This window comes from Pempheris klunzingeri, chromosome 6, assembly GCF_042242105.1.
Source record: "Pempheris klunzingeri isolate RE-2024b chromosome 6, fPemKlu1.hap1, whole genome shotgun sequence".
Taxonomy (NCBI): domain Eukaryota; kingdom Metazoa; phylum Chordata; class Actinopteri; order Acropomatiformes; family Pempheridae; genus Pempheris; species Pempheris klunzingeri.
Genome location: NC_092017.1, coordinates 18698512 through 18716073, shown reverse-complemented (window position 1 = coordinate 18716073; position 17562 = coordinate 18698512). Strand labels below are relative to the sequence as shown.

The 17562-nt window shown below is 41.3% G+C and overlaps 1 protein-coding gene across 1 annotated transcript in view; it reads left to right on the top strand.

Annotated features, from left to right (window-relative positions):
* The window catches only part of ptprsa (protein tyrosine phosphatase receptor type Sa), a 128669-nt gene that overhangs the window by 49710 nt on the left and 61397 nt on the right, over positions 1 to 17562 (top strand). Inside the window, exons 6-9 of the mRNA XM_070832221.1 lie at positions 6185 to 6295; positions 8654 to 8665; positions 16427 to 16696; positions 16915 to 17496. Coding sequence (XP_070688322.1) covers positions 6185 to 6295; positions 8654 to 8665; positions 16427 to 16696; positions 16915 to 17496 — 975 coding nt within the window. The remainder of the gene's footprint in view (positions 1 to 6184; positions 6296 to 8653; positions 8666 to 16426; positions 16697 to 16914; positions 17497 to 17562) is intronic.

Sequence of the window (17562 nt, the reverse complement as noted above, 5' to 3'; positions counted from 1 at the left end):
GCACTGACAACAATGGCATCACACGTGGGGCCCCATGCTGGTGCGATCACAGTATAATGACCTTGGGGTGGTGGCAGAGCATGCCCAAGTGACAGCCGGGATACAGACAGAAAGAAAGGGAGACAGAGTGAAAAGGGCATTTCCATAGCTGTGTGCCGTGTGTCAACACTTACTGTCGTCTCTATCATGTGATTAGCAGCGTCACAACTGAAATCCATGACTTTCCACATGTTGTCGCCTTCTATAGTTACAAAGAGGTGTTCACATTGATGTCCAACAAACAGCTACATGGTTGGAACCCTGCTAAACCTCCTGTAGCAAAACCAGCCAGTGAAGTGGCATACTACTTGGCTTGTATGTTCTTGGTCAAGCAGGACAGGTTTGGCCTGACATTTGAATCTCTAAACATCTAGTCGCATTTGTTTTTGCTTAGTTATATGAGAGTTAATCTAAATTTATTTAGTAATGTATTAGTAGAAGTATTTTTGTATCTATTCTTCCTCATTCCTCATTCACGCTGAATCATTAAATGCGCTGAAGGTATTGTATCCTGCGCTCCTCTGTACGGGTCATCGAGTTTATTTCATGTGCTGGAAAGGTGGAGTGTGTATCCACTTCTATAGTAAGGTGTTAACTGGTGGTTTTAATTGTACTGTAGTAAAGCTACAGTTAACAGTGTTAGAATGAGAGCATAGAGAGGAAAGAACGGTAGAGAGGATGAGAAATGAGGGACTAATGAGAGACATGAACTGAAAACCAGAGATAAAATGATGAAAAGAACAGTGTGCCACCGGCAGGCCTGAGCGGGCTGTGGAAGGAGCAAGAGGGAGGGAAAGAAAGAGTGAGACTTGGCCAGCCATTTTGTTGATCGCCTAAACAAATCAATCAAGGCCCGCTGGAGCACACTAATTGAATTACACAAATGGGACTGGGGGGGTACACATGGCAAAGCCGCTACAAAGCAGCAACAGGGGTGGGCAGACCACGGCTTCAGGCACTTTCTGAAATTAATCATCCATGCTGGTCCCTTCTTGCCTTTCTTTTATCTCCTCATCTGTCCTTCTGTTTTTCTGTGCTTGTCTGTCTCTTCAACTCTTCCTGCTACCCTTCTCTGGATTGTTTTGTTCTCTCTCTCTCTCTCTCTCTCTCTCTCTCTCTCTGTTGTAGACTGCACCTCTCATAAATGAGACTACCCCTTCTTGTCTTTTTATCCTAATATCTTAGTTTCTGCTTTTCCCCACCTCCATTCTTTTGCTTTTCTCCCCTAGAGTGAAGCAAACTAGACTAAAACTAGATCTGTATATGGATTTGTCAATATTTATATATGTTTTATTTAACATTTGATATTTTCCAGTGTGATATTGTCCTGTTAGTCTACAGTCTGCAGCATTGGACACCTGCAAGGAACTTTTTTTTAGTTCACATGTAGTGAAACATTTTTCAGTTCAGTTTTCCCTAACCTAACCTAATTTAATAGACAGATCTTACTCCCCCCCCAAAAAATTAAGAAATGTGCCGAGTCTACTCTGAACTTCTTTGGTACAAGAATGTGTGATCCAGAATCTGAATTTGCCTTGAAAAACATGTTTGTTGAACTCTGCCCAGGCAGTCGTCTTTGTTATCGCACCTTGGCACCTTAACGCTCCTCATCAGATGAGCCTCAGGCATGCAGCGCTGTTAACCAGGGCAGCTGTCACGGCTGGGACAAATGTCCCAGACCCACTGCCCATTACAGCCTTCTTTATTGAATGGATGAAGGCAGTGAACAAGCTGCAAGACAGCCAGAAGTGGGTAGCAAGGGAGATTGGACGTTGTGAGTGTTGGTGGGCAGGAAGGGTCACTTTGACTGAGATGGAGACTAATTGGTCCGCATGGAAGTGATGTCATTGTTATCAGGGACTTTATTTGCCTACATTGTAGCCACTGTTTTTTTTTTCTTCTTCTTCTTTTGGATCTCAATGGTGCAGTATACATCATGGAATAAGACTGAGAGAAAAAAAACAGTACCAATCTTTTCTCCTCTGACCCAGAAAAACATGAATTATTGCTCAGCAGGGGCGGGACTTCTTGGGGTTTATGCATGGTCGGTGTGGCCTGTAAGGTAATTGAGAGACTGTCCTGGACATTCTCAGATCTTAGGTTAAATGCACACAACAACTCATAATGTCCTTCAACATTCTCGTGTCCTTTTTAAGTGTCCTTGAGGAAGATTAAGTAGCAAGTAAAGTAGTACTTGCTCAGTAATTGCAGGTCACTTGTCAACAATCTTTTCTGCCATCACTGTCACTTTAGTTCTGCTGTACCTGCGGAGGTCATAGACTATTTGTATCCGCAGTAAAGTATATTTTTTTGGTTTTCTGTCTTAGCACACAATCAAACCGCGATAAATGAAATAAACTAGCCATACTTGTTATTCTTGTAGCAAAAATATCAACTGTCATGAACTTTTATGGCATGTTTCCTAATGAAATCAGGCAAAACTGGTCTTTGGTCATTTTTGCAATTGCCTTGTTTGTGATAAGACTTCATAGCTGGAGACAGGGAATGCATGCCATTGGGCCCTATATAAGACTCACTTCATAGGCACAGTATGGCCATTTTGTTAGCGACACCCTAAATTGCTGGTTGTTGCTAAGTAAGGTTTTATCAGTAAACAGCCATTGTGTGAACAGACTGGGTTCATGGTTTTTATTGCACTTGTGAAAGATAATTTTCAGCATTTATTTCATTCCTTGTATGTTTTCTTTTCCTGATAAAAGAAAAAAAAAAAAAAGCCAGTGGCCACTCGCGCTCTGGTGAGCCTCTGGCTGGCAGGGTAGACTGAGCGCAATTATGCACAACCCAGTGCAGTGCAGTGTAGTCATTTTTAAAAATGACAAAAGGAAATAGTAGGAATGAGACACCTGCTGGTGACAACGGTTTTGAAAGGATGGAGTTTGTTCTTTGTGCGCACATGCATGTGTATGCTGTTGCTGGAGATAGGACATCAAAGAGGGTTTGTTTGGATTTTTCTGTTAAAAGCCCTTAGAGGTCTGTTGTCTTTAATATTAATATCAGGCTTTAAACTGACTGCCTGGTCCCCAAAAAAGAAAGACATTTTATTCTGTTGTATGGTTACTGAGATCATTAATTACATCAATGGGCTATATTCAATTAAATCAGCTTCTTTTGTGGTTTATAAAGACAAAGCGGGGCTTTGAAGAAAACATGATTTAGGAGAATTGAAATGACAAAATGGACGGAACAGCAAGTCTCGCAGTGTGGCACAACACGTATAACACCAGGGGGATACTGCATTCTCTACCAACTGTGACTCTTGACGGAGAGAGGAGCATAAAACATCTCAAAATAGAATGAAGTTGTGATTTCTCTTTTGCTCTCCCCCTCTTAACTTTTCCTTCTACCTCCCGGCCTTCTCACTGGGCCCGCTGTGTCAAACATTTGTTCACGCAGATCTAATTTTATCCGGTGTGTACGATTAAATGGATGAGTTTTTGTTGTCGTTATTAATTTGTCACTGTTAATCCAGTTTAACATAAATCTTAGCTCACCTCGACTTTAACAGAGATAAAAATAATGTCTGTGCTCATTAAGAGTGTGAAACAGAAAATAAGAAATGAGATATATGAATAAGACTAAATCTCTATTCCTCCTTCCCTCTCAGTGTTCCTCTATATTTGCTGTCTGGTGCTCCCTTTGTCTCTCTTGTCTCTCCTTCTTGCTTCTTCTCCTCGTCTTTTCCTTCCCCACTGTTTTCCTACTTCACTACCCTCTCTGTGTTCTGCCAGCAGAAGGAGTCTTTATGTGTTTTTTCATCACTCTACTAAATAATAGCTAGCATATGTAATAAAGCCAGTAGGGGCTTGGAAACGTTAGATAATACCACCTAGCGAGGAGTCTCCCAGCAAAGATGGGAAGGAACAGATGAAACTCCTCAAAGACTCCTCTCTTTTTTTTGCTTCTTCTCACTCTCTGTCGCTCTTTTGCCAAGAGGTACAATTCACGGCAGCCAATGTTGGGTTTTAATTGGCTCTCAATTACGTTTGTTTGGCTCGTTATCTGTCACCCATCCGCATGTTGGTGGTAGTGTTTTGTTGACCTTCAGATGACATTTGTTAAATATTACTTCTAGAGAAAGGCATTTGTATTTGTTGGAAGCATTTGGACCTGTGGACCTTCAGCAGTTGGCACACATGGAATGAAAACATATGAAATATAGAGCACTTCTTCTACATTTAACTGTTTGATAACAGTTATCACAAGACCCTCCAGCGTTATTATTTATGAAGCGTTGAAAAAAAATTGCACGAACTTCAACTTCAGCCTTCCAAAGATTTTATAATTCAGCACAAGGACCCAGGCTGAGGAGCCGCTGGCAGGGCTTTCTGGAACCGTCCACCTGGAGTTGAACTTCACACAGTCTTTAGTTTGTGGTCTCCGCGGTGTCGAGGCACTAGGCTTCTGAGCACATTCCAACCCACCTGCCACCGGGCTGGCATTTGCTGTTCCAAGCGCACATCAAACACATCCAAATCAGATCCCTGCATAAACGCAGAGCGAAGACTCCACCACCTGCACTCTGCAGGTAGACGTTTTCATTTGGTTCATGAGCTATGTGCCAGGAACAGTTCCCTCTGGGGGAAGAGGATGATCTGAGCTGTAGAGGGAAATGAAGAGAAGGGAAAAAAAATGGAGTATAGATTGTTGTAGCTTCAGGTCTGTTTTCTTTTTTCAAGAGTAGATATCTTTGTTCTGACTCCAAGGTGTAAAATACTCATGGAGTATTAGGCCGTGGCCAAGGTGGAGGCATGACTAATCTTTATAATTAAGCAGGATCGATGGTCTCATTTGTGGCACAGCTGAAAAACGTTATTAGACCAATGTTCCAGAATAGTAGCTTTGTACAACATTGTGTTCTCTCCGCTTGCTGATGTGATGGAGTAGGTTATGGTATATTACAAAGCATCCTGGGCAGCGGCTGGCGTATCGATGCTTCCTGGCTAAACGCTAACGAGTGATGGTGCTGTGTTTGTCAGCGAGGCCTGGACTGCAATCTGTCTGCGGAGGCAGCCAGAAGCCCTAATGATATCATCAGGAAGTGCCGTCAACAGCGCTCTAACGAGGAATGATCTGACGCTCGTTGTTTCACCTCCCTCCTCCGTCCCCCACAACCGTTCTCCAGTGTTGCTGCCAAGCATTTAGGTTGAATTTATTTGTGCATGCAAGAGATAAAATCTAAAAAGAGATTAGAAATACAGTCTGTTTGAAGCAGCCCTAAGGCATTCGTACAAAACCTTATATCATTAAATGTGACAATATGAGGGAACAAATGAAGTAAACAAATAAAGTTATCAGAGAAAATACATCAAATTTTAATACACTGGACTGAAGAGTAAAAACATTATGATTAACAAGTAAAATGGAACCTAATCAATCATCAGTTGTAGCCAGTAAGTTCATATGTATTTACTTTAACTTCCTCTCTCCCTACATCTGCACAAGATATAATGATCTGTCTTTATTCTGATATGTAACAATCACCGATCACACAGTTAACAGTAGTTCTTTGAGCTGTTCAACTGCAGGGGGGCTGAGCCGCTGCATTATGCACCATGCCAGTGTTCATTTAGACATGAACTATACGTCGAACTCTTTAGTTTCCCATGAGCCCTCTTCACACACAGACTCTCCCATAGTGAGTGCTATGTTAAAGGCAATTTTTTATTCTCACTAATTTTACAGGACCATCTCAACCCCATTACCTTTCATCACAGTTGCATCATTATTTTGTCCTCCTCGCTTTTTTTTTTTTTTTTTTTTTAAAAGAGATCTCATGTCTCACATGAGTTTTATACGCCAACATAGCAACCAACAAATTTAGTCTGACTGATTCGGTCCACATTGTTATTTATTTAATTCCCCTTCTTTGTATCTGCAGATGGTTGAGGCTGGAGAGGAACCCAGCTTGTCATGGCAATATGCATTAGCATTGCAGAGAGAAACAGTACTTGACAAAATGGTCCTGAGAAATTCAAGATACCCTCCATTAAAGGAGATTGTCTGACTCCTTCATGCACTATTACTGACAGATCAACTAATCATTTTCCCCTGCTTTCTCTCTCTCACTCTTTCTCTCTCTCTTCCCCCTCCTTTCTTGTCTTTGTTGGATGTTGTCATTTCACAGGTGCCTTGCAGATCGAGAACAGCGAGGAGACCGACCAGGGGAAGTATGAGTGCGTGGCTTCTAATGTGGAAGGCGTGCGCTACTCGTCCCCTGCTAACCTTTATGTGCGAGGTAGGGAGCAACCCGGCCCCAGAGTCAGGCCAAAAAATAAAAACATCCACCCACTCTAACTGAAATGTCTGCACAGTGCAGCTCAGCTTTAAGAGTCATAACTGTTGAGCTTAACAAATGATAATTGCTTCCATTCTAGCCCAGCTGTATTTGCACAAAATGTGTTTTGCAAAATAGTATTACCAGAGTAATATAAATCTTTTAGCATTGATAATATTGCCTGCCCATAAATGTAATTTCATATGCAATGAAAGCTCCAAATGTAAAACTATAATTGACCAACTAATGTTCTTCTCTGTTATGATGTTATGCTCCATTTTGTCTTTGAATGCCCTCCCCTACTCACTCGGAAGGATATGTGTAGCACAACAAGCCGTATGTCTTTACATTATCAGTTGTAAGCCGCTTTTTTTACCTGCAATTGTGTGCCCGATAAAATGTTTCCCCTTCCATCAAAGTTATGGGACCCAAAAAGAGTCGGGAAGGACTTCTTTTTGATTAGTTTTTTTCAGGTACGGGAGCACAACGGTAAGTCTCGATTTTGATTGAGTGGCGAGGTATTAATGCGCACCAATCAAAATCTCAACCCCCTCGTCTCCTCCAGATTTGGAAGTAAAAAGGATTTCCTTGTGGTGAATTAATGTGATAGGACTGTTAACACAGTCTGCTGCTCTGTATTACATAAAAACTGCTATATTGCATAGGTTATAAATAGTACACTTCCTCGACTCTTTCTTCATGGTGTTCTGGAGCATAAATCCATAGTATTCCCCTGTTTATGCTTTGGGGTATTATCTTTAAAGCCTTTTATAGTCAGTAGTAATTTTGGCTGGCATGTTCCAGCAAAGTGAAGATATGAAAAACAAACAGTCACAGGGAATGTTCAGTTTCATAAGAAACAGGCAATGAAGACAAAAGCCTATCTACCACTAATGCTAAATGACAATGAATCCCTGTTCAGGGAGCTTTGATAAATTGAAGCAGATGCATTTTCGACATGCATTATTTATATTGTGCATATTAAATAAAGATGCTTTGGTATCTACTCAGTTTGTTCCCTCTGCTGTGTACCAAATAACTTTGTTCCCAATAAATAATTCACTACTCTGACATTATAAAATGGGTCAGGGAGCTGCTTTTTCATTATTATTGCTATTATCATACCCTGCGAAGTAGCAATATAGAGAAGAAAAATACAATTGTGAGGAGTAGAAGGTAAAAAAATGGTTCATCAAGATCAGTGTCTGCTCTTGCCAGCATTCATCCTGGAGGCTCGTGCTGCTCCCACTGTGATGCAGTGGCACTTAATGTCAAGTAGCCATGCACCTTTTTCATGTACAGCATCGTAGAAATTAGGTTCATGGCAAATTACAGTCAAGAGCTCTACAGGAATCATTAAATAACAATAATGGGAACAGTTTGTTGACACAGCGCTGGAATGTTTAGTAGTACCTTTAGTTGAAAACACACAGCTATACCCTGATATCATTTCCAACAATTCATGCAATCTCCATGAACACTGGCTCCATCAGCATGCGTTTAAAATACTACACAAAGGTCATAATTACTCAGGTACTTTCACACTATGTAACACACTTGTTATGCCTTGATGGTGTCAACCTTTGTCTGTTTTCAGTTAACTTTTGTCAATCAATTCTGATACTTGATGTTGACTATGTTTTGTTCACAAAGCAAAATGCACTCGAGATTAGCAGCTGTGGTACGGATCAATTTTCAGGAAGAAACAAAACAAAATAATAATCCTAAATGTTATCTTGGGCATACTGTACCAGGGCAAATTGAGACTTCTACCCAAACTCAAACCATAATGACTACTGATTGGCTTCTAACAGCATTTACTGTCACTGTCTTGAACTGCAGCTGCTAATTTCAGCCCAAACTGTGTCTTATTTTCTTTTCTATCTCTCATTAGTTTTTCTTTATTTTCTCTTTATTTGGTTTCCTTCTCTAACAAAAGCAAATACGGCCACCACAGGAGCCTGTCCTTGTGGCTATAAGGAGCTTGTGAAATTTTGAATTATGAGTATGGTACGCTTGATTTGACTCCAGTGGCGCCTCACTATTTTTTTCTGACCAAGCGACAGTGGGGCCACTGGGGTGAATCTGATTGTTTTGGTTCAAAGTTTATTTAAGGGGGGGGCAGGCAAGTGTACTTTCAAGACGGGTGTCACTGATAGCAGGGACAAGGGAAAAGGAGGAAAAAAGGATTAAGGAAAAGGGAAATGTAGCTGCAGCTAAACACCTTGAGGTGGCTTTTTTTACTCTCTCTGTGTTTCCCCTATTTTTCTCTTCTCCTCATGTCATTGTGTTCTGCATCAACCCCTTTACATCCCTCAGAGCTTCGAGAAGGTTGGTGTGTTTTTTCTTTTTTACTTTTTTCAACCCACATTTGAAAAAAAAAAAATTCAACATGTTGAAAATTTTAGCTGTATTTGCCTATGACAGAGCTCGATTCATTACTAATTTGAATAAATACTAATCAGTTAATCCAAACTGCTAAATGATTATGAAAGAAATGTTTCTTTATTTCCAAGGAAGAAATGATGAAAGCAAACCCGATTAGCTCGGGTCTTGTTAATTTACTTTTATGTTTGCATTGTGGGGCCTTTTCTCGTTTTGCATCCTTTGGTATTGCTTCTGCACCTAAAGGCTTTCTTGCACGTGTTGTCATGGAAACCCAGCACGTGTAAATAACAGGACCTGTTGCATGATGGGAGAATGTAACTGCGCTTGCATGCCTGTACAGAATTCCTTTGGCCGTGTTGTCTTTTTCTTTCTGCATTCCCTGTGTTTTGTTCAATTCTTTCCTTCTTTTTTTTTTTTTTTTGGGTGTTTTCCCTGAACCAACACTTTTTTTTGGCTTTCCTTTATTATGTTTATTTTTTGTGTTGTGATTATGGTGTTGTGTTTGTGTGTTTTTCCTTTTTGTTTCTGTTCTGTTCCTTACTTTTCTGTTTCAAAATGTTTGTCTTTTTGTGGTTCATTTGTTTGTGAGATTTGTGTTTATTTTTCAAAATGATGCTGCTCTGCTTCTTGAGTCTCAGAGTGCAAATGTAAATGCCGAATGAAATAATAAGTGTGTATACAGCCAGTGTTCCTGTCATCTTGTTTATAGCGACCCATTATTGAAAAAATTAGACCTGATTGGGCCTGATTGGGTTCCATGGTGATTTCAGGCAGCCATTAAGGGATGCCATTTACAGTGTCATGTGGATCAATAACAATATAATGACTTCGACATCACATTTGCTGTTGCTTAGCGGGTGCTCAAAGATACTTTTATTTCCAAATGGCGGCAGCTAGATGTGATTGGTTTTGTTGAGTGACTGCTGTTTGTGTTGCCTCGCAGTCATGACTCTCAATCAAATTATAATTTATTATTCAGAAGCCCTTCCCTTCCCTTGTACACACACACACGCACACTAATAGACTAAAATTGATTTTGGGTTGATGTGACTAAAGAAATGAAGATTCTTAAACTGGACAATAACAAGACACATGGTAATTCATTTTTTTCATAGCATTCATACTGAATGTACAAAATGAATTGGAGATTAATGTTAGCTGCATTTACTGCTTTATATTGCAATCGGCATGGCACCAACTTCCCACCACCTCTCAAGATGATCCACGTAAATGTTAATTTTACTGCTCCTCGATTCTTATGAATACACAAGTTGCATGATTTTGGATAGGAACCATGGTTTTCGGCTCGGGATATTACGTGTGGCTCAACAAGTCTGAGTATGTCAGGCATGCCATTCATCCAGCGAGAACACACTTCCACCCCATCAATCTCCTCTGAGAGTGGAAGTATTCGTATGTGTGGCCGTCAAAAGTGTGCTGATCTCCAGCAGATTAGACTGATCTCTGTAAAGTATTGGAAAGTTTTATTGAAAAAAAAAAGCTCTAGCAGCAAACAAATGAGCAGTTTCTATGCTCTATTCGTTCATACAAGTACCTATGCTTTATCAGTAACCAAATTTACCACTGGAAACTGCCCATTTTAGCTTAAGTCCTAAGGTTTTGGACTCTGGACATATTTTGCTTAAGGGCACCTTGTCAGGTGCTATTTACCTGGCAAATGTACAGCAAAATAATTTGAACTGGTCAATCTTTTTTCTCGCCATTTGTGCTCTGTTTGTCAAGAGATTATATGAGCCGCACTAAGCCAAGCTAAGACAAACCCCCTTAGAAAAATTGCATTGCACCAGCCACATCATTGCTCTCAAGGCAAGTCATTAGACAAATATATATAATCATCCCTTCTCATCTAGCAGTTATCCAATTCCAACACATCTATGCATCAATTGGCTATCAAAAGACTAGTAATTGTGACAGTTGAGTCCGCGAAAGCCGCCAGTCAATAATGCGTCATTGCTGCCCTCCGCATAATAGTGTCCACAAAGCATGGCACAATCCAACTGGAAAAAAAACGAACAATGTCTACATTTGGTCTTTATATGTAATTATAAGCCCTAAGAATAACACTGATGCAGGAAGACTGTGCTGTATGTATGTACGCATGTGCATGTTTGCCCTCCTACAATGGTATCTGCCTGATTTTGAATGTGCTTGCATGTCCTGCTATGCATTTGTGTGTAACGTTGGGAAAGAAAGCTAGATTACACCTTATGTTCTCACTGGCCAAAGCAAAATCCTGCCATCTCTATTAGATGTTTGTCTCAAGGAGTCCTGAAGTTAATAGCCACCCCCCAGAAAAACATCATGTTCCTATCAGAAGTGCATTTATCTTTCATACAAAAGAAAATTTTCATTACTTTTTACTCTAATGCAAATATGTCAAAACACTCCCTTTTCTCAATCCGACTGATGATATTCACTGAAGGGATCACCACAGTCAGGGGACATCCTTACAGTATCATTTGGCTGCATGTCATCTACCTGTAAGTCAAAAGAAAAAAGTGATACACTCTGAAATCCCCTCAATCCACTGCTTGCTATTATTACATACCCCTGCCATGATTCCTGTCAGTTTCCTTTAGGTAATAATTTCCATTTTGATGAGCCACTGATAGTGACTGTTTAGCATTGGCGCAGCCAAGGTATGTTAATATGGGCTGACCCCTGCGGCTTATATGTAAATGCCGTAGGCCTCACCCAGCAAGTGTGACTAAAGGATCTCCATACTGCGCCTGTGTCCTCAGGCAGCAAGAGGGTGTAATCTCAGCTTCAAGGTGACACTAAAGGCTGCACATTATTTTGGCTTCCCCCTTCATTTTGGGGCAGCAAAAACTGCCTCACCAAAATGGCCGATAATGTCCACCTTCTGACCTCTGTTTTTTGGCACAAATCCCTCCACAACACCGCCCACTAATAGAGTTAGAGCAGTACTCTGGCGTTCTCTCTCGACTGCTTTTCACCTCGTCCACTGTAAGGCTTCTTGTCTTTCTCTCCACATTGGGGCTTGAAACAAGATATGTTGTTAGTAGTGCAAATAAAAGGTATATGTTTGTTTTATTTTCTCTCAATTCCAAATGGGCCGGCTGGGCTCCTGGTTTCTGTGAATGGGGAGCCTGTCCATGCAATTGGGATTCTTTATTTTCTTTGTTTCACTGGCACTACATTTTAAGGGTAGGATAGTATTAATGGCACATGCACAACGTTTGAGAGCTTACCAGCTTACACTGTCCATTTGAACATCTAGTTAGATTATACAGGCCTGAGTGTAGCTAATGGTAGAGCAGTGACTCATTTGCATGTGATACTGACATTTAGACACACAGTTTGTTTCGTTCCCCAACATGTTTGCCAGGTTTTAGGAATTATGATTTTCTGTCCCAAGATATGATCTAATATACTGTAGTATCAACTGACCTTGAGCGCTTGATCCCCTGTTGTAATTAAATACCAAATTTGTTTATGTGCCAGACACACTGTGCATGTTGTTGACAGCTAGACTCTCCCTTGGCTTTCCATCATCTGTGTTTTCTAAATTGTAGTTTGGCTCAGTGAATTGTACATTTTAATTTTCAGTAGCCAGCCGCAGACAAAGTTACCAGCATTTGGCAGGTTCTTGGAGTTAGTTCCCAGATTGCCCCGACAGTGTAGGTATTCAAAGGTGAACAGAGACATCTTCCTGTGGGGAAACCTCATTCACTCAGCCACTACAGCTCCCGGTCCATTGGCTGGCCTGAGCCCCAGGGAGAGAAGAGCACCACCAGACACACTTTGATTGGACTTTTCCCCTTAAAGAAAAACACCCCGTTCACCCTATTCTGTTTTTCACCATTATTTTGGATTGGAGGCAAAATTCAAGCAGAGACAAATCATAGCTGAAAAACATCTAATAGTATTGATGCATACCTTTGTTCAATACAGCTGCACTCTGGTTCTGTCTATGCTGTTCGGAATTAGTTTTTTTGTGGATTTGTTCAGTTTTAATTTGTTTACTTTTATTTGATTTTGTGCGTGTGTGTCTGGAACAATGCTATATTTGGGAATGAATGGCATGCTTGGATGGGCTTGGGTGACATTTTTGGATTGTATTGGTTCCCTGGTGTCTGCCCAAGTGGATGGGGGCGCACCTGTATATGTCACTCATGCCATAGCCACACCCATGCATGTCCGTGTGAGGAATGGGCTGCCCTTTCACCTTTGTTTCATTAGGCATTTTTCGACAAATTAGAATGCAGGTATATATATTTTGACCCTGTATGATGGGTTATTTTGCCTTTTTTCCCACTTAAACATGTTTTTTTGTTTTTTTTTAAGAAAATATCCCATTTGGACTTCCTAATTATCCAGCAATACCTGTCATGATGAGACAAAGCATGATATCTCAACCAAAAGGTCACACGTCTCATTATGAAATTTTTTTTACAGTCAGGTCGGGGTAGAACAGGTTATGATTAAAGATTTTTTTTTAAACGAGTCATGCGTTTAGAGGAACCATTTTACTTAGATTGTAATCTATGGAAATTTGGCTTTTTTTTTAAGGACAGAACACTCCTTGAATCTGCTATTGATTATTTTGTTTTTGGTACATTTTATGCCCAATCAGTGTGTGATTTCGTGTACCACAAAAGATCATTCCCTCAAAGCTCAGCGATGAACTTTTTGCCCTCAAGGTCAGGTCATGTCTTGCCCATGGTAGTAACATAACTGACTTTAACAATCACTTACGGTACAGAGAGTCTGCAAAAGAGTAGTACAGAGAAGAATCAAAAGTCTAACAGTGACTGCAGAAAGTCTTTTCAGTTTCAGATTCAGTCTCTAGTTGTAGTTGACTACTCAGGTTTCGAAAGTTTAATACATTAATACATTCCTAAATATGACATGGCTGTTAAAAGCCAGTAACAGTAGATGTGTTTTCATTATTTAGACCTTGCACGTAGTGTTAGCTTGCTTTTATCTACTAACATGTCTGGCCCCCACAGACTACATTTGGACATGCTGTATACATTTTAGTGATTATTTTGGTGCTCAGGTCAGTAAATGTCAGTTCTCAGGTAACAATCCCCCCAGTGTGTGTAGGTGATATTTGTGCCCTTGATTTGTTGGAAAAAGTCAAACTGTCCCATGCAACGATCATATGAATCCCATTTGGATCGACACGGTGTATTTTGGAATGCTACCTATCCTTGATGCCCCTCTGAGTCTCCCCCTCCTGAATCTCCCCTACGGTCCCCACCCACCCCCTACAAACACCTCGCAACCAGCCACCCCAAGACTTCCCAAGTTACATTTGCACTGAGGTGCAATGCTTAAGGCGGGAAGGGGGGGAGGTTTAGTTAAGTCTTGATTTTAAGCCCCAGTGTGTGAGACCTCCAAAACCCACTTTGAGCCATGGTCTTTTTTTGTTGTTTTGTTTTCTTTTGATTTAGAATCACAGTCTCCTTATTCTATCCCCCACTTATGCCCTCCTCCTCCTCCTCCCTCCCTTTCTCCGACAACCCAAACCCCTCCCCTTGCCCTTTGCGTACTGTACAGTATGTGTGCGTGCTCATCCGTCACTGTCTGTGCCCGTCTCCCTCTGTCTGTCTTCTTGTCTGCTGTCTTGCTGCTTGGGTCCGTTTTGTTCTGCCTCGTGTCTTGTCTGTTGTCCCTGTCTTTCCTGTCTTGTCTATCTGTCTGTCTCTAAGTCAGCTCTTCCATTTAGTTGGTCATATTTGACTTCTACATCTGCACTACTTTGCTTCTCTCTCTTTGATCTTCTTAGCATCCCAACAAACATTTTGACATAGAATAGATGTAGGTACTTTGGTTTGCACCTGTGTTGAAAGGCTGTTTTAAATAGTGACACGTGGAAGTTAAGATATTCCTTTTATTAGTCCCATGATGGGGAAATGTGTAGACCTCTGTAGTAGCCCATAGCTGATGTCTGTATTCTTTTGGTGAATTCAAGTTTTTTGTTCAAAGTAACTGATTGTAAACACATTTTAATGTAACACATGAAGGTTTTCCCTAGCTAAACTCAAGGTGGTCCCTAACCATCAAGCATGTATGATTTTTAGGAGTAGTTTATATAGGTAAAACCCCGCATTATAAAACACTTTTGTCACACGTCAAGTGCTTGCTGGGATGCCTCTCATGAGAACACAGTGTTTTTGCTAACTCATAACTCTCACTCTTTAACACTTGCATACTGTACACACGCACACTCATGCCCATACAACACGAAATACATATACATCTATGTATATACACATACACACATGCAAGTACACAGAACCTTTCGCGCCCTTCCTCTGCGTCTCGGACTCATTATCAACCTCCTCCACTCAACTCTCATTCATGAGTTTTGAGGTCCTCCCTGTCTCCCTCTCTTAGCTGTCATTATGCCCTTATTCATCTACCCTTCTCTTTCACTTTCCCTCTATCTCTTGTTTTTGTTCTCTGGATTTCTACTCCCTGTTGATCCAGTTCTGTTTCTTGACTCCAACACTCTGTGATAGTAGATTCTCTAGCTACAACTACTATATTTCTTTTTCTATGTATTTCTAGGCACACACCTTGTTTCTCAATACCTATTTTGTGTTAACTGGGACTGCGATGTGACAATGTGCCACCATCACATTTTGTCACATTTGCTGGAGAAAAACAAAGTTTACACAGCATTGAAGCGGGTTACCCCCCCTTCACCCTCCTCCAAACCTTCCCCTCTCTTTTTCTTCCTCTGTCACTCTTTGCTCCTCTGTTCCCTTTCTTTCTACCCTCTCCTCAGATGCTTTTTCCTCTATCTTGTATTTCTTCTTTCCTCTCCAATCGTCTTTTGTCTGGGCATGCTAGCGACCCTTCAGTTATATTCCTCTATGCATTTTATCTCAATTTTTATATCTGATTTTGTTATCATTTACTCCTTAATTTACCTCGGTCTATTTATGCATGCTGTCTGTGAAACTGATAGCTGCATCTATCAATGGAACCGTGTCAGATCTTAATAAGGCTTTGTCCAGTGGATCTACCCTAAACCACAAAAATCTGATTAAAGTTTCTCATCTTTAAGATATCTAGGTAGAAGAGACAGGTGTCAAGTGAAAACTTGTGCTAGAATGTGTTTAGAGACCTTGTAGAGACGGTCAATAGCCCAGTAACCCTACACTTCCTGTGCTGTGGGAGAAGCCTGTAATGGCCTACTTCCTGTTTGGCATGAGTGCCTGAGAGGACAGGAAGTTCCAGGTTGCCATGTTGGCCTTATGTGATAGCATTATCACATGGCCTTTACTACACACTTTCATACTTGGTGATCAAGTTCTGTCGCAGTAGCATATATGTCAGCAGTTCAGTTCCAAAGATGAGAAACTCGTAATAGATTTTTGTGTCTTTAATTGTGCTGTGATGGGTCAAATATTGGTCAATGGAACCTTGTTGCTATGAATCGTTGCTTTATTGTTAATCTACATTGTTGTTGAAGCAGTTCTGTTAGTTTAGTTCCTTCTCATTATTTGTATATTTTTATGTTTTGAAAAGTCTACTTCTTTTATATTGTGTTTCAGTTCACATTTACTATGTTGAACCTTTTGTGTTAAGTATTTCCTTGAGAAGGGTCCATTTTCATCTGCCTCTCTTGTTACCTCTCTCTTTCTCTTTTTCTGATTCCCTTGCCCTCTTTTGTCATCCTCTCCCCTTCCTCATGCCTTCTCCCAGTCCGGCGGGTGCCTCCTCGCTTCTCCATTCCACCAACGAGTCAGGAAATTATGCCCGGTGGCAGTGTGAACATAACGTGTGTGGCAGTGGGGTCGCCCATGCCTTACGTCAAGTGGATGCTGAACTCAGAGGACTTGACACCGGAGGATGAGATGCCAGTGGGCAGGAATGTTCTTGAGCTGAGCAGTGTCCGTGAATCAGCCAACTACACCTGCGTGGCCATGAGCAGCCTCGGCATCATTGAAGCTGTGGCGCAGATCACTGTCAAATGTAAGAGAGAACTGTGAAGAAGGGTACTTGTGAAGATTAACTTCGGTTAAGTTTGAAATGTACAGAAGACTGCAACACAATGCATATTGCTATAGTGTCCATGGCACATTGTGAAAGATTTCCCAAGTTTTCCTTTTTTTGCTATAAAGCTCTTCAATCAGTTACTGTGATGATGAATGATTGCCTCCTCTTTCTTCCCTCTTCTATCACCATAACAGCTCTCCCCAAGCCTCCAGGTACACCAGTGGTTACTGAAACCACTGCCACAAGTGTGACCATTACCTGGGACTCAGGCAACCCAGACCCAGTGACTTACTATATCATTCAGTATAGGGCCAAGTCTCCAGACAGCAAGTATGAGACGGTGGACGACATCACCACCACACGTTACAGCATTGGTGGCCTCTACCCTAACACAGAGTATGAAATCCGTGTCTCAGCCGTCAACACAATTGGCCAGGGTCCACCCAGTGAGCCAGTAGAAACCAGGACTGGCGAACAGGCCCCTGCCAGTCCACCTCGAAACATCCAGGCTCAGATCATATCCCAAAACACCATGATGGTACGCTGGGAAGAGCCCGAGGAGCCCAATGGGCAGATCAAGGGCTATCGCGTATATTACACGATGGACGATTCCCAGCCCATGAGCCTCTGGCAGATCCATAATGTCCAGGACAGCATCATCACAACTATCCAGAGCCTAGTTCCTCAAGAGACATACACAATTAAAGTCCTAGCATTCACTTCTGTAGGAGATGGACCCTTCTCAGAGCCCATCCATGTCAAAGTACTGCAAGGAGGTAAGGATATGAGAACTGATTTCAACTTTTTTACTGGTGTTGAAATATTATTTTCTTCCATTGCTT